We start from the raw sequence: 20,439 nt of genomic DNA, 5'->3' as shown, positions 1-20,439 counted from the left end.
GGCTGATCAGTGCAGAGTACTATTGAAGAAATTGCTTTTCTGTGCAGTGATCAGTCTGTGAATCTACAATACAAAGTGAATGACTCTTTGACAGCATTTATGTTCCATTACATGAATAAGCATGTGACAAATAAAGCTGAGGGCCTCTGTTGATTGGGGTTGGCCATGTATGTTGCATCCAGCTGTCTATACGATACGCAAGCCAGGGCAGTACAATATGGTGAGTAAGCTGTTGCCTGTGTAGCAGGCTCCCCCTCACCATGCAGCTGATGAATTCAGAGGAACGGCAGAGGCCAGTACAGTTTGGCACCAGCAGCTTTGCAAGAGTTGCCAATCAGCATTGAGCTCAACATAGGACTACTCAGAGTGTCCACCTCCAGGTCCAGGTAGCTGTGGTCGGCAACTGTCCAGGAGAAGGAAAACTGATTTCAAACCTCTGCTGCCTTGTGACTATGCCCACTCATGGGGAAGGCTTTGGGAGGAAATCCCAAATAAAGTTAATCTAATCTTAATCAACAGTATAGTGCATGATAGAATGTCTACCAATATTATGGAACAGTTTATCCCACTTTTTATGATGCCTTTACATGGTGGAATTAACTAATTTTTGAATTTTTTTTATTGTAATGCAGCACAGAATAGACCCTTCTGGCCCTTCGAGCCTCGCCGCCCAGCAATCCCCGGTTTAATCCTAGCCTAATCACAGGATAATTTACTATGACCAATTAACCTACCAACTGGTACGTCTTTGGACTGTGGCAGGAAACCCATGCAATCATGGGGACAACGTACAAACTCCTTACAGGCACCGGCGGGAATTGAACCCAGGTCGCCTGTACTGTAAAGTGTTACGCTGAGTAGCACAGTGTACATTTTATTCCATATCTATACTTCAACCTCAAACTTACTTTTATATAAACCATATAACAATTACAGCACGGAAACAGGCCATTTCGGCCCTTCTAGTCCGTGCCGAACTCCTACTCTCACCTAGTCCCACCGACCTGCACTCGGTCCATAACCCTCCATTCCTTTCCTGTCCATATATCTATCCAATTTAACTTTAAACAACAACATCGAACCTGCCTCAACTACTTCTGTTGGAAGTTCGTTCCACACAGCCACCACTCTCTGAGTAAAGAAGTTCCCCCTCATGTTACCCCTATTATATAAGGAAGTTCTATAATTCCTTACTCTTTAAAATCGTTGAAAGTTGCTCTTGTTGAATGTCACACCATAGCCTACACACCACAGAATGAAATACGCGGTGTCCAATTGTAGGATTATAACAGTATGTCTGAATCTTTATAAATGTTAACATTTTACAAAAAGTAGCTGACACCAGTTAATAAAATGATTTCTGCAGGTGAAGATTACAGCATAGCCTCATCTGATGTGATCCTACTGGAAGGGGAAACCAGCAAAGCAGTGCCCATTTACCTTCTCAATGACATGTTGCCAGAACCTGAAGAGTCGTTCCATGTTAAACTCATCAATGAGACCACAGGAGGAGCTGTGCTTGGAGCGATTACACAGGCTACTGTTACTATTGAGGCTTCTGATGACCCTTATGGATCCTTTGGTACAGTGAAAAGTTTTGAACTTAAATGGTTCCAGAAGTACATGATTTTGTGTCTTTTTTCCACAGTCTTTAACAATCCCTGACACAGAATTGTGTGGTAATATTGTATTTTTCCAGATAAAATGCCTTCTATGGTGCATCGTTTAATTAATTAAGTAATTTATTGACATACAGCATGGAATAGGATCTTCCAGCCCTTTGAACCACACTGCCCAGCAACCCTCCCAATATAATCCTAGCCTAATCTACAATGACCAATTAACCTACCAACCAGTTGCTTGTAGGCATCTGGGAGGAAATTGGTGGACTGGTGCAGTCACGTGAAGATTGTACAAACTGCTGAGTGAGCTAAGGTTTTACTCACTGGAGTGAAGGAGGATGAGAGGTGACTTGATAGAGGTGTACAAGCTGACAAGAGGCATGGATCGAGTGGACAGCCAGAGATTTTTTTCCTGGGGCCAAAATGACTGATATGAGGGGGTATAATTTTAAAGTGATTGAGGAAAGTATAGGGGGGGATGTCAAAGATTTTTTTTAACATAGAGAGTGTGATGGGTGCGTGGAACGCGCTGCCTGGCATGGTGCCAGAGACAGATATATTAGGGACATTTAGGAAACTCTAGATAGGCACACGCATGGTTGAAAAATGGAAGGCTATGCAGAAGGGAAGGGTTAGATTGGTCTTGGTGTAGGTTAAAATATCAGCACAACATCATGGGCTGAAGGGCCTGTACTGCGCGATAATGTTCTATGTTCTAGAATCTACCTAACAGTCTCTTAAATGTTGGCAATGTATCCGCCGTTTTCACCAGCCTCCCAGCACGCGCCATGTACTCACCACTCTCTATGTTAAAAAAAAATACTTCTGGCATCTCCCCTGTACTTATCTCCAATTACTCCCTTGCATTACCCATTTCTGCCCTTGGGAAAAAGTCTCTGGCTGTCCACTCAGTCTATGCCTCTTAAAATCTTGTACACCTCTACCAAGTCACCTCTCATCCATTATGGGTTATCAAGGTTTCATTCATGAATGAAGTTCAGTCTATTGTCATTTAACCATACACATGTATACCACCAAACAAAACAATATTCCTCTGAACCAAGGTGCACAACAGAGTACATATAACTCACACACATAACACATAAAGTAATATTACAAAGTTCAAAGTAAAATTTATTATCAGAGTACGTACATGTCACTAATTAAAACCCTAAGATTCTTTTTCTGTGAGCATACTAAACAAATCTATAGAACAGTAAGTGTAAACAGGATCTGTAAGCTAATCAGCAGGAATTGTAAACTATAAACAAACTGTGCAAATGCAGGTAATAAATAAAAAGAATTCAATAGATTATTAGCATGAAATAACAAGATAAAAGAGTCCTTAAATGAGTGTAGCTATCTCCTTTTGTTCAAGAGCCTGATGGTTGAGGGGTAGTAACTGTCTTTGAAACTGGTGGTGTGAGTGCTGACGCACCTGGACCTTCTACCTGATGGCAGCAGCGAGAAAAGAGCATGGCCTGGGTGGTGAGGATCTTTGAAATTCTGTGAATTTGTGAGGATCTGTGGAATTCTCTGCCACAGGAAACAGTTGAGGCCAGTTCATTGGCTATATTTAAGAGGGAGTTAGATATGGCCCTTGTGGCTAAAGGGATCAGGGGGTATGGAGGGAAGGCTGGTACCGGGTTCTGAGTTGGATGATCAGCCATGATCATACTGAATGGCAGGGCAGGCTCGAAGGGCTGAATGGCCTACTCCTGCACCTATTTTCTATGTTTTCTATGTTTCTATGATGGATGCTGCTTTACTACAGCAAAGTTTCATGTAGATGTGCTCAATGGTTGGGATGGTTTTACCTGTCATGTACTGAGCCGAATCCACTACATTTTGTAGCATTTTCCACTGAAAGTAATTGGTGTTCTCATACCAGGACGTAATGCACCCAGTCAGTAAGCTTTCCATCACATATCTATGGAAGTTTGCCAAGATTTTTGATAACATGCCGAATCTTCGCTGACTCCGGAGGAAGTAGGGGTGCCATCGTGCTTTCATTGCAATAATATTTATATGATGGGTCCAGGACAGGTCCTCTGAGATAGTGACACCCAGGAATTTAAAGTTGCTGACCATCTCCACCTCTGTTCCTCCGATGATTACTGATTCATGGACCTCTGGTTTTCCTCTCCTGAAGTCTACTATCAGTTCCTCGGTCTTATTGACACTGAGCGAGAGGTTGTTGTTATTACACCACTCAGCCAAATTTTAAATCTCCCTCCTGTATGCTGATTCATCATCACCTTTGGTACAGCTTACAACGGTGGTGTCATCAGCAAACTTGTATATGGTGTTGGAGCTGTCCTTACCTACACAGTCATAGGTGTAAGGTGAGTAGAGCAGGGGGCTAAGTACACATCCCTGTAGTGCTCCTGTGCTCATGGAGATTGGGGAGATTGTTTTGTCAATCTGAACTGACTGGGGTCTACAAGTGAGGAAATCCAGGATCTAATTGCACAAGGGGGTATTGAGGTCCAGGTCTTGGAGTTTTGAGGGGATGATGGTGTTATATGCTGAGCTGTAATCGATAAGGAGCATCCTGATGTATGCGTCATTGTTGTCCAGGTGTTCCAGGGTTGTGTGAAGAGCCAATGAGATAGCATCTGCTGTAGACCTGTTGCTTTGGAAGGTAAGTTGGAGTGGATCCAAGTCACCACTCAGACAGGAGCTGAGATGCTTCAATAGCAGCCGCTCAAAACACTTCATCACTGTGGATGTAAGTGTGACTGGGCGATAGTAATTTAGACAGGTTACCACGCGCTTGAGCACCGGTACGATTGAAGCCTGCCTGAAGCAGGTGGGTTCCACACACTGCTGGACTGAGAGGTTGAAGTTATCCGTGAATACACCAGCCAGTTGGTCGGCACAGGTCTTTAGTACTCAGCCTGGACTGGATACTTTCCTTGGACTCACTCTCTTGAAGGCAGCCTGCATGTCATCTTCAGATACTGAGATCAAAGGATCATCAGGAGACATGAGGGTGCGCGATGGTTCCTCCGTGTTCTGGTGGTTAAAGCAAACATAGAAGGCATTGAGCTCATCTGGAAGCGAAGCTCTGCTGTCCCGTATGTCACAAGATTTAACTTTGTTACCCTGCCACAGCCGTCGAGCATCCCTTGTTGATTCCAGTCTAGTCTGGAATCTCCACTTCCCCTGAGAAGTGGCTTTCTGGAGATCAGACCTGCACATCTTGTGGCATTCTTGATCTCCAGACTTGAATGCCTCTGATCTGGCTCTCAGCAAGATGGAAAACCCTGAAAGATTTTGTGGGGACACACTCACCCATGGCTGTTAAATAAAGTCTGTAATGACCCTGGTGGTCAGATGAGTTGTTGAACATGGCCCAGTCCATGACGCAAGGCAATCCTGTAACCACTCCTCTACCTCCTGCGTCCACCTCTTGGTTGTCTTCATCTCTGGAGCCTTGTTCTTTAGGCTCTATCTGTATCCAGGTAGTAGGAGTACAGCCCAATGATTCGATTGGCCTAAATGCAGTCTCAGGAAGGAATAATAGGCATTCCTTATCGCATTTGTTTAGTGTGTTGGGACCTCTGGTGCAACAGGTTACATGTTGGTGATAATTGGACAGGCCTGATTAAAGTCGCCAAATATAATTGAAATGCCTCGGGATGGCCTGTTCTTTACAGAAAACATGGTGCAGTTTTGCGAGTGCTTGCTTGTAATCGGCTGCTGATGGCATGTAAACTGTGGACAGGATCATGGAGGAGAACTCTTGATATAATCGGCCGCTGATGGCATGTAAACTGTGGTCAGGGTCTTGGAGGAGAACTCTGGATATAATCATCCGCTGATGGCATGTAAACTGTGGTCAGGATCATGGAGGAGAACTCTCGATATAATCGGCCGCTGATGGCATGTAAACTGTGGTCAGGGTCTTGGAGGAGAACTCTCGATATAATCGGCCGCTGATGGCATGTAAACTGTGGTCAGGGTCTTGGAGGAGAACTCTTGAGGCAAGGAGAATGGTCTACATTTAATCATTTGTTGCACTAAGTCAGGGGAATGAGGAGCAGACATAACCCCAACATCCATGCACCAACGAGAATTGACTAAAAAGCATACCCTGCCACCTCTTTCCTTATCAGAGTTCATGGTTTGATCCATTCTGAAAACCACAAAACCTTCCAGTCCATAAACCATAAGGGTTATGTCAACTTCAGTCGTATCACTGAATCAGGTGTACCCTCATTTACCCAGGTTTCAGTGCAACAATTGAGATCTGCCTCTGATATAGCAGCCTTGCCCCGAGATCGTCTATCTTATTTTCTAGCGACTGCACATTTGCTAACAAGATAGTAGGCAGAGGAGGCCTCATCCCTCTACGCTTCAGCCTGGTTTGAATAGCACCTGCCCTGCCACGTTTTCAGCCATGGTACTGATTCTTAAAGGCATTGCACTTAACTGCTCCGTATTTAACCGCAGAATATGAGACCTGAAGTAATTTCATAGCCCGTTGTTAAGAGGAAATTTACATGCTGACGACTACAGCAAAAGTAGTTGAAAAGGAGTATATTTAAGTGGAAGACTAGTATAACTTCCTGCAGCCCATGGAGAGTTGCTGATGTATGCCGGTACCATCTTGAAGATCAAACCTATCACCTATCAACCTGTGCTCCTTCTGATCCCATCCCACCTTCATACCACAAATAAATTAACAACTAATAAGGTGAATATGTGATACAAGTTTAAAAAGTAAACAGTATAACACTAAAGACTCTTTATACGTGTTGAGACCTGGGTGGTGGCAGGGAGAAGAAGCTGTTTCCCATCATAACAGTTCTTGTCCTAATGCTACGGTTCCTTTTGCTTGATGTTGGGGGGGGGGGTTCAAAGAAATTGTTGATGGATGGGAGGGATCATTGACAATGCTAAGGGGCCTGCGTTTGCAGCACTTTGATGTGTGGAAGAAAGGCCCTGATGATCTTCTCAGCAAGTTAAAAGGATCTGTGTACAATATGTTCGTATGTCCCATGTGAGTATTCACCAAGCAAGGCCAGAGGGGCCAATTCCTCTTGCTTCCTTAAAATTGGGCCTTCAATCCATAATGTAATCCTGTCTGCTTGACAGAGCATTACACTGTGATAAATTTATATTCTTGAAGCACTAGGTCAAGGATGCATTTTAAAACTTAACTATTATGATGTGCAAATAATATTTTTTTTCATACCTTGTTCTCTGGTACATGAGTTGGGAGTTGCAGACTGCAGCTTTTATGCATAAATTAATGCCCAGTCCATCAGGGAGGAGGCTATGTAGCATTCACAGCAGGATCTGAAAATTGCTAATTTTTCTACCTCTACCACCACCCCAGGCAGTGCTTTCCAGACACCCACCACTCTCTGTGTAAAAAAAACCCCACACTTGCCCCTCACATCTCCTTTGAACTTGCCCCCCCGAGCTTAAATGCATGCCCTCTGGTGTTAGACATTTCAACCCAATGACAAAGATAGTATCTGTCTTTCCATGCCTCTCATAATGTTATACGTCTCTCTGTCAGTTTTCCCCTTAGCCTCTACAAAGCAACCCAACTTAGTCCAGCCTCTCGTTATAGCACATACTCTTTAATCCAGGCTGTGTGCAGTACTCTGGACGCGACCTAACTTAGAGTTTTCCTTAATAGTTTTTGAAGGAACAGAGTTCATTGTTGCAGAACCAGAATTGAAAACCAGAGTGATAAATCTGCAAGTTGTTAGAAATGCTGGGACACTTGGTACTGTCTCAGTCCATTGGGTTGCTACAATGAATGAGCGTGAGGTTACCAGCGATCTCCAGGAGACCTCAGGAGAGATCATCTTTGCTCCAGGACAAACTACTCAAACTTTACAATTGGAATTACTATCAGATGACATCCCTGAAGTTGAAGAGGTAAGGGCTGAATTAATTTATTCAGATTATAATGCTCTTTGTGAAATGTCTAGTCAGGCCTGTGGAGTTTTCAGAATAGTCCCACATGATAAATTCAAAGTTCAAAGTAAATTTATTATCGAATTATGTACTATATAAGGTATGTCAGCTTATACAACCCTGAGATTCATTTTATCATGCATATAACTTTATAAGAGGCACTGTCATCTCATCCTACAGATTTTTGTTAATGTATAGTTTTTTGTAAATTTTATTGTTTTTTGTAATTTCATGTAAATGCAAGAAAATTCATCTCTAGGTATTATTTGGTGATACATAAGTATCTTGATAATAAATTTTGCTATGACTATGACTTTGAAAATGTTTTTTTATTACCTCACCTTCTTGATTGCCCTCCTTCCACTCATCCTACCTTTTTATTCTGGAATCTTCCCCTTTCCTTTTTAGTTTGGATAAAGGGTCTTGGACCGAAACATCAACTCTTTATTCATTTTCATTGATGCTTCCTGACCTACTGAGTTCCTCCAGAATTGTGTCTGTGTTGCTGTGGGTTTCTAGCATCTGTAGAATATCCTGTGTTTATTATTGGAAGAGGTTGTTATTTGGTTGTTGGATGAGAAAGGTTGGTGGGTGGTTGGGGGAGAGGAGATGAAATGGAAAGTGGGAGGTGATGGGAGGAGAAGGTAAAGAGCTGGAGAAGAAGGAATCTGATAGGACAGGAGAGTGGACCATGGGAGAAAGAGAAGGAGGTGGGACACCAGCGGGAGCTGATGGGCATGTGAGAAGGGAAGGGGTAAGAGGGGAAAGATTATCCACCCAACTTCCCCCTCACCTGGCCTCACCTATCAACTTGTACTCTTTCCAATACCCCCACCTTCGTATTCTGGCTTCTTCCCCCTTCTTTCCCAGTCTTGATGAAAGGTCTCAGAGTGAAATGTTGATTGTTTATTCCTTTTTATAGATGCTGCCTGACCTGCTGAGGTCCTCCAGCATTTTGTGTGTGCTGTTGTGGATTTCCAGCATCTGCAGAATCTCTTGTGTTTTTGAAGCTTTTTTTTTTGCTGTTAGAATATTAATCCTTACCACAGGTAATAAATTTAAACGGGGAACTAACTTCCAGCAGTACTTGTCACATGATGCTCAAAGGAAGGTGAGTGTAGTTGTTGGCTGTCAATCATCCCATATCCCATCCAGCACATCACCACAGAATTTGTTCAGGCAATGTTTTGGTTCTCCCATCCTCACCTGCTTCATCAGTGATGGATGTTTATTTATTTGTCGTATTTACTTAGAGATACACTGGGGAACAGGCTCTTCCGGCACAACGAGCCTAACATCCCAGCAGCACACCTATTTAACCCTTGCCTAATCACAGGACAATTTACAATGACCAATTAACCTACTAACCAGTATGTCTTTGGGTTGTGGGAGGAAACCGGAGCACTTGGAGGAAACCCATGCATCTTCGAGGAGATGTATATGCTTCTTCCAGACGGCATCAGAACTGAACTCTGAACTTCGACGCCTTGAGATTTAAAGTGTCACGCTAACCACTACACTACGGTGAAACCCCATTTAAAAAAAGATAAAAGGCATCAGAGTAGTGTTGTAGACGCATGGTGGTTAGTATAACGCTATTACAGTGCCAGCGACCCAAGTTCAATTCCCGCTGCTGTCGTTCAGAATTTGTACGTTCTCTCTGTGACTGCGTGTATTTCTTCAGGTGCTCTAGTTCCCTCCCACATTCCAAGTTAGTAGATTAATTGGTCACGTGGGTGTGATTGGGCGGTGGGGGCTCATTGGGCCAGAAGGGCCTGATACCGTACTGTGTTTCCAAATAAAAAAACAAAATAGTGGTTAAAGCTCAGTGGCCATCCAACACCGCTGTACTGTATCAAAGCAGAATACCCACATTCGGTTCCCACCAGGCACTCAGTTCTCTCTCACCAGTGGCTCCAAGTAGCTGACTGCATGCAACAATGGCCGTACCCCAGTACACCCCAGCCGATCTGCTGTTCGCAGTGTTCCGTTTATCCTGTAATGCCTCCGGCATGGAAACAGTTCGTCCACAGGGTTGCAGGACCCCACACCGAGGGTACGCGTCTTCCAGACAACACCCTTGGGATACTGAGAAAACAGCCAGTTGGGAAGCTCAGGGCGCAGGAATCTCTGCTGTAAAGAACCACAGTTTGAGTGCGTCTGTAGATCATGGACTCTGATAGAACCCCATCCACCTTGAAAAGGAAAAAAAGAGATATTAAGAAGAAATTAAAGCTTTTTCGTAAATGAGTTTGAAGAATCCACCCTCTAGCGACTTATTAGCTCTGCCCCTTTAACCTATTATAGCTCAGTGCACTGTGTAATGCTTTGATCTGTGTAAGCTGTAGACCCTTCATCTCATGTTCTCAGTATTTATTGATAATTTTTTTGGTATTTGCACAGTTGTCTTTTACACATGGGTTGACTGTCTTGTGTGTGGTTCATTGATTCTGTTGTGTTTCTTTGTATCTACTGTGAATATCCATAAAAATGAATTTCAGGGTTGTGACATGTATGTACTTCAAAAATAAATTTACTGTGAACATTGAACTTTGGTGGTATGTGCCTTTGGGCTTTTTTACCTTCTGTTCTATTGCTGGAGAAGGCGCAGGTGGGTAAAAACCTACTGGGACCCACTTTTAAAGCAGAATTTTTGCCTGGAAACTTAAATTTAGCTAATGTTTACTCCTTTTCAAAAAACTAACTTTGACATCAGTTTTAATGTGGCTGGTAAAGTCTTTAAAATTGACCTTTCTCTTTCAGGTCATTCAGGTGAAACTTACCCATTCTTCCTATGGGAGCTCCGTTGGGAGAAACGATACGGTGAATATTATTGTTCCAGCGAATGACAACCCTTATGGTACTGTTCATTTCACACACACAGCATACAAAGTCCAAGAGCCACTGGAAAGTAACTCCAGAGAAGATATCACCGTGGCCAGAAGGTGTGCCATCTGCTATGAAAGTTTACAAATGAAGTTCTTTTTGATTGTGGCATTTTGGGTATGATGTGAGCTGACTTTAGAGGTACAGTGTGGAAGAGCCCCTTCCAGCCCATAGAGCTGTGCTACCTAGCAACCCACACATTTAATCCTTGCCTAATCCCATGACAATCTATATTAGCAAATTAACATACTAACCGGTACATCTTTAGGCCTTGAGAAGAAACTAGAGCACCCTAAGGAATCCCACGCGCTCGTGGGACGAATGTTCAGACTTTCTTCCAGAGGATGCTGGAATTGAATTCTGAACTCCGACGCTCTGAGCTGCAATAACGTTGTGCTGTCTGCTACGCTACCATGACACCCCAAAATCTCACAATATAATCATGTTGAGACTAACAGAACTTGGATGAAATAGAGAAAAAATGAAAACATCTTCTGGAACGCTATCGTAGCGGTTAGCGTAACACTATTACAGTACCAGCAACCTGGGTTCAATTCCGTCGCTGTCTGTAAGGAGTTTGTACATTCTCCCTGTGACCATTTGGTTTTTCTCTGGGAGTTCCGGCTTCCTTCCACATTCCAAAGACATATGGGTTAGTAGGTTAATTGTTCACATCGGTGTAACTAAGTTGCATGGGTTCACTGGGTCGGAAGGGCCTGTGCTCTGTCTCTGAATAAGTAAGGAACATTTATTATCAAAGTATTCGTTCTCAACCCGTTAGTAAATGAAGCAACCTCCTACCGTGTAAAACAATGGATCGTGAAATTATTAGATTGTTGTAAAAATCTAATTGGTTCTCTAATATCCTTCTGTGATGGAAATCTTCAGCCTTTTTTGATCACAAGCCCATGTTAGCTATTAAATGTTTCCACCATTCAAAGGCAAAGCAACATGGATAATATATAGAGCAACACACACAAAATGCTAAAGGAACTCAGCTGATCAGGCAGCATCTATGGAGATGAATAAATATTCAATGCTTTGGGCAGAGACCCTTCATCGGGACTGGCACGGAAGGGGGAAGATGCCAGAATAAAAAGGTTGGGTGGGGGGAGGAGAAGGAGGATAGCTAGAAGGTGATAGGTAAAGCTGGGTGGGTGGGAAAGATAGAGGGCTGGAGATGAGGGAATTGGATAGAAGAGGTAGGTGGACCGTGGGATAAAGCAGCGGTCCCCAACTACCGGGCCACAAAGCATGGGCTACTGGGCTGTGAGGAAACGATATGAGTCAGCTGCACCTTTCCTCATTCCCTGTCACGCACTGTTGAACTTGAACATAGGGTTGCCAACTGCCCCATATATGCCGGGACATCCCACATATCGGGCTAAATTGGTTTGTTCCATACGGGACCGCCCTTGTTCCATATTTCCCCCGCTAAGGTAGAGCGTTCCTATGAAACCGTTCGTGCTGAAATGGCGTGAAGCATAAAAACTGACTGTAATAGCTTTTATAGATATGTGAAAAGAAAAAGATTGGTTAAGACAAATGTAGGTCCCCTACAGACAGAGACAGGTGAATTGATTATGGGGAGCAAGGACATGGCAGACCAATTGAATAATTACTTTGGTTCTGTCTTCACTAAGGAGGACATAAATAATCTTCCGGAAATAGTAGGGGACAGAGGGTCCAGTGAGATGGAGGAACTGAGGGAAATACATGTTAGTAGAGAAGTGGTGTCAGGTAAATTGAAGGGATTAAAGGCAGATAAAACCCCAGGGCCAGATGGTCTGCATCCCAGAGTGCTTAAGGAAGTAGCCCAAGAAATAGTGGATGCCTTAGTGATAATTTTTCAAAACTCTTTAGATTCTGGACTAGTTCCTGAGGATTAGAGGGTGGCTAATGTAACCCCACTTTTTAAAAAAGGAGGGAGAGAGAAACCAGGGAATTATAGACCAGTTAGCCTAACATCAGTGGTGGGGAAACTGCTAGAGTCAGTTATCAAAGATGTGATAACAGCACATTTGGAAAGCGGTGAAATCATCGGACAAAGTCAGCATGGATTTGTGAAAGGAAAATCATGTCTGACGAATCTCATAGAATTTTTTGAGGATGTAACTAGTAGAGTGGATAGGAGAGAACCAGTGGATGTGGTATATTTGGATTTTCAAAAGGCTTTTGACAAGGTCCCACACAGGAGATTAGTGTGCAAACTTAAAGCACACGGTATTTGGGGTAAGGTATTGATGTGGATATAGAATTGATTGGCAGACAGGAAGCAAAGAGTGGGAATAAACAGGACCTTTTCAGAATGGCAGGCAGTGACTAGTGGGGTACCGCAAGGCTCAGTGCTGGGACCCCAGTTGTTTACAATATATATTAATGACTTGGATGAGGGAATTAAATGCAGCATCTCCAAGTTTGCGGATGACACGAAGCTGGGCGGCAGTGTCAGCTGTGAGGAGGATGCTAAGAGGATGCAGGGTGACTTGGATAGGTTGGGTGAGTGGGCAAATTCATGGCAGATGCAATTTAATGTGGATAAATATGAAGTTATCCACTTTGGTGGCAAAAACAGGAAAACAGATTAAATCTGAATGGTGGCCGATTAGGAAAGGGGAGGTGCAACGAGACCTGGGTGTCATTATACACCAGTCATTGAAAGTGGGCATGCAGGTACAGCAGGCGGTGAAAAAGGCGAATGGTATGCTGGCATTTATAGCAAGAGGATTCGAGTACAGGAGCAGGGAGGTACTACTGCAGTTGTACAAGGCCTTGGTGAGACCACACCTGGAGTATTGTGTGCAGTTTTGGTCCCCTAATCTGAGGAAAGATATCCTTGCCATAGAGGGAGTACAAAGAAGCTTCACCAGATTGATTCCTGGGATGGCAGGACTTTCATATGATGAAAGACTGGATGAACTAGGCTTATACTCGTTGGAATTTAGAAGATTGAGGGAGGATCTGATTGAAACGTATAAAATCCTAAAAGGATTGGACAGGCTGTATGCAGGAAGATTGTTCCCGATGTTGGGGAAGTCCAGAACGAGGGGTCACAGTTTGAGGATAGAGGGGAAGCCTTTTAGGACCGAGATTAGGAAAAACTTCACACAGAGAGTGGTGAATCTATGGAATTCTCTGCCACAGGAAACAGTTGAGGCCAGTTCATTGGCTATATTTAAGAGGGAGTTAGATATGGCCCTTGTGGCTAAAGGGATCAGGGGGTATGGAGGGAAGGCTGGTACAGGGTTCTGAGTTGGATGATCAGCCGTGATCATACTGAATGGCGGTGCGGGCTTGAAGGGTCGAATGGCCTACTCCTGCACCTATTTTCTATGCTCTAAGCAATTGCCATTCATTTATATGGGAAAAATTTTTGAGCGTTCCTAGACCCAAAAAATAACCTACCAAATCATACCAAATAACACATAAAACCAAAAATAAATACCACTAATATATAGTAAAAGCAGGAATGATATGACAAATACACAGCCTATATAAAGTAGAAATAATGTATGTACAGTATAGCCAGGAAGGTGAAGGCAAAACTGATTTGTGGGGGAAAAAATCGGCACGTACGCACATGTGCACACAGGTGCCCGCGCAAGGCTTCATGGTCATGGTAGTCTTTCCTGGGATAAACACAAGTGTCCTGGGATTTGACTGCTACTTTTGTCCCTTATTTGGGAGTGAGAAAGTTGGCAACCCTAACTGTAAAAGACATGCAGAGGTGAGTTTAACCCTACTTGAACCGGACCGCGGTGCAAAAAAGGTTGGGGACCCCTGGGATAAAGGGAAGGAAGGACACTGGGATGGGGGTTGATTGGCAGGTGAGGAGAAGAGGTAAGAGGCCAGTATAGGGAATAGAAAAAGCGTGAAGGGAGAGGGGACAGAGAAAAAAATAAATTACTGGAAGTCAGAGAAAACAATATCCATGCCATCAGGTTGGAGGCTACCCAGAAAGAATATAAGATGTTGCTCCTCCACCCTGAGGGTAATCTCTTTGTGACACAAGAGGAGGCCATGGGCTGACATGTCTGATTGGGATAGGTTGGTAGGTGAAGTGAAGGTGCTCGACAATATTCGTTTTAGCCATTTCCACCCTGGGAAAAAGTCTTTGGCTGTCCACTCGATCTACATCTCATCATTATGTACACCTCTACCAAGTTACCTCTCATCCTCAAATTTGTTGCTTATTTAAATAAAGACATGATATCTTTGCCGTAACGATGCTGTTAAAGCTTATTTAGATATAGAACAGTACAGTACGGCATCGTACGGGCTCTTTGGCCCATGATGTTGTGCCAATCTACAGTATATAAACCTACTTCACAATCAATCTAGTCCTTCCCTCCTACACAGCCCCTAGGCCTCCATTTTTTCTTTCATTCATCTACCTATCCAAGAGACTCTTAAATGTCCTTAACGTATCTGCCTCAACCATCACCACCCGGCAGTTGCTATTCTGTGTATAGAAATGAAGCCTACCCCAGACAGCCCTTAACATAATGACACTTTCCTCTTGATATTTACTTGTACTGTGTTTGAATATTTGGTTTGAAGTTTGGATACAATGAGTGAATGCGGTGTCTGTTCATGTTTTCTGATAGTATTCTACTTGTGTTTGCTTTCCATGTAGCGGAGGCCATTTTGGGCAACTGCGAATCTTTTACCGCACCTCTACAATTCATGTTTTGGAGCTTTTGATAACAGAAGGGCAGGACCTGCTCTTTTACTATGAATCTCCAGTTCATGGAATCACAGATGGACAACCTTGTTTTCAGCTGAATGTTTCTCTGGAGGTGGATGCTTTTCATGCATGTGCAGCTTTTTGTCTGAAAGAACAGGCTTGCTTGGCTTTCTCATTCAGCAATATCTCTGGCCAGGCCAATTGCTCCTGGACAATTTCAGCAGCTGACATTCTGTCTCCCAGTGCAGAATTTGCAACATATCGCAAGAATAGTTCGAAGGTGTCCACCCTGTTGAGATCTCAGGCCACAGCTGGCTCTGACTATGAGCCAATCTCCAGACAATGGGCGGTCATGCATGAAGGAGATGAGTCTGCGAATCTCTCAGTTTTAATACAAACAGACACAATACCAGAATGCGATGAAAAGTTTGCTGTTTTGCTTCAAAGTGTGGAACTGCTGAATGAGAAGGTCACTCCAGAAAACCAGCCCACGATTGGATGGCCAGATGTTGCAACGGTTATCATAGCCATGAATGGGGATGCATTTGGCACCTTTCTGCTCTACTCGGTGAACGTTAATGCTACAGAGAAAGGAAGCTACCTTGAAGTAAGAGAGGAAACGGAGATGACAGTGCAGCTTATGGTAGACAGGAGTGGTGGAAGTCTTGGTGAGGTGACTGTGGAGTGGAGCGTGGTTGGTGGCACAGCTACAAGAAACTTAGATTTCGTTGGTGATGGTGAAATATTAACATTTGCAGAAGGTAGGATGGTGTATTCATGAAAATACCTTTCCAAAAACAAGCATTATATTTGTGCAGGTGTTACACTCAGTGCCACGTTATTAGGTAAAATGCCCCCTTAATTCCTTTTTCCCATGGTCCACTCTCCTATCCCATTCCTTCTTCAGGCCTTTACTTTTCCCACCATTCACCTCCTAGCTTCTTACTTCATCCTTCCTCCCCCCCACCAACCTACTTCCCATTCACGTGGTCTCACCTATCACTTCCCAGCCTGTACTCCTCCACCTACAGTATTTACTCTGGCTTCTTCCCTCTTCCTTTCCAGCCTTGATGAAGGTTCTCGGTCTGAAATGTCGACTGTTTATTTCTCCCTGTAGATGCTGCCTGATTTGCTGTGTTCCTCCAACATTTTGTGTAGGACATATGTTGCTCCTCTGTCTATTTAACAACTGTTCTAATTCAGCTTTTGTGACACAAAAAATATTCATTCCAATGTGTACTGTATCTGTAAAGTATAAATTCAAAGAAAGGACAGATTTAAGCTATAAGACCATCAGACATAAGAGCAGAATTAGAGCATTCAGCTCACTAAGTCTGCTCCGCCATTTCATCATGGCTGATTTATTATTCCTTTCAACCCCATTCTCTTGTCTTCTCCTTGTAACCTCTGATGCCCTTATTAATCAAGAACCTATCAACCTCTACTGCATCTCAGTGTGGTATGGCAATTGTCCTGTATCGGACCGCAAAGCACTCCAGCGTGTGGTGAAAACTGCCCAGTGGATTATCAGCACCCAATTGCCCACCATTGAGAACATCTACCATAAACGCTGCCTGGGCAGGGCAAAAAGCATTATCAAGGATGCATCTCACCCTAACCATGGACTTTTTACTCTCCTCTCTCCCATCCGGTAGATGCTACAGGAGCCTCCGCTCCCACACCAGCAGGCACAGGAAGAGCTTCTTCCCTGAGGCTGTGACCCTGCTGAACCTCACATCACAGCACTAAGCAGTATTATATCCGTATCGTACTGTCTCAGTACTTCTATATTTGTGTGCTGTAGCACTTTTTTTATTCACAGTTATTTTGTAAATAACACTATTCTTTGCATTTCTGGTCAGATGCTAAATGCACTTCATTGGCTTTGTATCTGTACTCGACACAATGACAATAAAGTTGAATCTAATCTAATCTAATCTTAAAAAAAATACCCAAAGACTTGCCTCCACAGCCAACTGTGGCAATGAATTCCTCCTCGTCGCTATTCTGAAGGGATTTCCCTCTGTTCTGAGCTGTGTCTTCTGGTCCTAAGACTCTCTCACTATTGGAAGCATCCTCTCCATGGCCACTGTGTCTCGGCCTTTCAATATTTGATAGGTTTCAATGAGATCCCCCTCATTCTTTGAGACCCAGAGCCATGAAGCGCTCCTCATGCATTGACCCCTTCATTCTACATCCACTCTATATAGGCTTAAATTTTAAACCATTAAGGATGGTACTTTTAAAAGTAAAAGCTTTTTTTCTCTTGCAGGTGAGAATAAGAGGGTTGTCACATTAGAAATCGTGGATGATGAAGAACCAGAAGACAATGAGACCATTGTGATCCGCTTGACACATACTGAAGGTGGCAGCCGTATTCTGCCCAGCTCTGACACAGTCACTGTGGTCATTCTAGCCAGCGATTATGTTGCAGGAGTCATTAGTTTTCACGCATCCTCACGCTCAGTCACGGGACAGGAAGGTGGGTTTCTGTGTTTAATGATAACACTCCTGGTTACCGTCGTCAATTTCGACAGTGTCATACCATCTCTAAGTCTGGCTTTCAGATCCTAACCATGATATATATTTTAACTTACTTTTAAAGGAAGAATATTGGAGGATAGAATAAATAACCAACATTCTATATGTACACTATGTAAAACAGTTAATTTTTGTGATATATTTATTTTATCCTCCTGGTACTGTGACTGGATAAAAACTATAAGTGTTTGAGAAACACCTACACCATTTTACGAACGGCAGTATAATTTGCAAATGATGGGAAAATTAAGGATAATCATATCCAGGATGAAGTGACAATAATCGTGCACCCAAAGTATAGATGAAAGTGTGGCTGCTTTTAAACCTCTTTGGACGGGCTGCTGAATAATATCAGTGGCAAGCAACAAGATAACTCTTACTGATGGTCAGTTGGCAATTGTGAATTCAGGAGATATTAGTATCATTTTATTATACAACATTTTCAAGATTCAAGATTGCTTAATGATATTTCATTTAACCTGAATCAAAATCGGGTTTAATATCACTGGCGTATGTCGTGAAATTTGTTTTTTCGGCAGCAGTACATTGCAATACATAATTTAAAAATCTATAAACAATAAGAAATAGACATAAAAATTAAATTAAATTAGTAGTGCAAAAAGAGAGCAAAAACAAAGTGAGGAAGTATACATAGAACACACACAAAATGCTGGAGGAAATCAGCAGGCCAGGCAGCACCTGTGGAAAAGATTACATTTGACGTTTCGAGCCAAGACCCTTCAGCAGGACTGGGGGGAGAAAAGATGAGTCAGAAAGAAGGTGGGGGAAGGGGAGGAGGAAACACAAAGTGATAGGTGAAACCGGGAGGGGGAGGGATGAAGTGGATTGGTGAAAGAGATACAGGGCTGGAGAAGGGGGAGTCTGACAGGAGAGGACAGAAGGCCATGGAAGGAAGAAGAAGGGGTATCTCCTATTGGCCACACATTTTAATTCTACTTCCCATTCCGACATGTCCATCCATGGCCTCCTCTACTGTCGTGATGAAGCCACACTCAGACTGGAGGAACAACACCTTATATTCCGTCTGAGTAGCCTCCAACCTGATGGCATGAATATCGATTTCTTAAACTTCCAGTAATGCCCCCCTCTCTCTATTCCCCATTCCCTTTTCCCTCTCTCACCTTATCTCCTTGCCTTCCCATTGCCTCCCTCTGGTGCTCCTCTCTCTTTTTATTTCTTCCATGGCCTTCTGTCCTCTATTAGACCCCGCTTCTCCAGCCTTGTATCTCTTTCACTAATCAACTTCCCAGCTCTTTGCTTTACCCCCATTTCCCGTTTCGCCTATCACCTTGTGTTCCTTCCTCCTCTCCCCTACCTTCTTGCTCTGACTCCTCATCTTTCTTTCTCCCGTCCTGCTGAAGGATCTCGACCTGAAATGTCAACTGTACTCTTTTCCATAGATGCTGCCTGGCCTGCTGAGTTCCTCCAGCATTTTGTGTGTGTTGCTTGGATTTGCAGCGTCTGCAGATACTCTTTTGTTTGTGGCAGTGTACACGGGTTCAATGTCCATTCAGAAATCTGATAATGGAGGGGAAGTAGCTGTTCCTGAAACATTGAGTGTGTGTCTTCAGGTTCCTGTACCTCCTCCTTGATGGGAGCAATGAGAAGAGAGCACATTCTGGGTGACGGGGATCCTTAATGATGGATGCCATCTTTCTGAGGCATCGCCTTTTGAAAGTGTTGTCGATGCTGGGGAGGCTTGTGCCCATGATGGAGCTGGCTGAGTTTACAACTTTCTGCAGCTTTTTTCGATCCTGTACAGTGGTCCCTTCATACCAGTTGGTGTTACTCTGGATTTGATGCAGCCCAAAAACACACAATAATATAAGGAACACAATGATTAAAAAACAATAAATATAAATATCTATACGATAGATTATGTTCATTTTTTGTATGTCCATAAAGTGACACTAGGCACAAGAGTGTTTATGCAGAAGGCAACTCTGACGCAAAATCATAAAGTAGTGGTGGGGGAGGGGGTTGGTGGGTGGAGGTGTTGATCAGCCTCACTGCTTAGGGAAAGTAGCTGTTTTTGAGTCTGGTGGTCCTGGCATGGTAGCTCTGTAGCCTTCACCCTGATGGGAGTGGGACAAGCAGTCCATGAGTAGAGTGGGTGGGATCCTCATGATGGTACTGGCCCTTTTTGACAGGGTGGAAGAAACAATCCATGTTCTGCTTCTTTTTTGATTCTTGTCCAAATGGTTATACATTCTTCTGTCAAGATATTATTATAAATCATGTTTGCCAAACATATTTTGAGTTCATAAATGACATCCTTGAGTTTTGTTGCTTTAAATATGTATATGTTTGTAGTCGCTCAAGATTTCTTAAGAATATAATGGGGGTGATTATTATTGTACTTAAACATGATTTATAATATTTAAGAATGTTGAGGGAGCCATCTATAATTGTCATTTTTCCAGAAGCTTATTTATAATTCATCCTGCTATCTTTAAAGAATGAATAAGAATTTAATGAATGTATTTTCGGTGTGTAAATGAATGGGAGCATTGCCTTCCACAAACTCTCCCACTGTCTTCTCAAATTACAATGAATACTTATGTAAAAATGATGGAATTATTACAGATGGCATCTTTTTAAAGCCTTTAGTGATGTGCTGATATTTTTCTTGGTGTGTCTGCATTAATGCTTCTGATTTGCCTGTCAGAGATGACACGAAAGCACAACTCTGATAGTCAAAAAGAACCATCAATGTTGGTTAAATCCCATGGTGTATTGGCT

The 20,439-nt window shown here is 43.1% G+C and overlaps 1 protein-coding gene across 1 annotated transcript in view; it reads left to right on the top strand.

Annotated features, from left to right (window-relative positions):
- Positions 1 to 20,439, top strand: part of adgrv1 (adhesion G protein-coupled receptor V1) — a 525,473-nt gene that overhangs the window by 140,227 nt on the left and 364,807 nt on the right. The window contains exons 29-33 of the mRNA XM_072281026.1: positions 1,367 to 1,582; positions 7,279 to 7,523; positions 10,326 to 10,507; positions 15,085 to 15,896; positions 17,408 to 17,617. Of these exons, the coding sequence (XP_072137127.1) occupies positions 1,367 to 1,582; positions 7,279 to 7,523; positions 10,326 to 10,507; positions 15,085 to 15,896; positions 17,408 to 17,617 (1,665 nt within the window). The remainder of the gene's footprint in view (positions 1 to 1,366; positions 1,583 to 7,278; positions 7,524 to 10,325; positions 10,508 to 15,084; positions 15,897 to 17,407; positions 17,618 to 20,439) is intronic.

The sequence above is a fragment of the Mobula birostris genome, chromosome 17, assembly GCF_030028105.1.
Source record: "Mobula birostris isolate sMobBir1 chromosome 17, sMobBir1.hap1, whole genome shotgun sequence".
NCBI classification, from domain to species: Eukaryota; Metazoa; Chordata; class Chondrichthyes; order Myliobatiformes; family Myliobatidae; genus Mobula; species Mobula birostris.
Note: the sequence above shows the minus strand (reverse complement) of the source record. Positions and strands in the feature narration are given on the sequence as shown.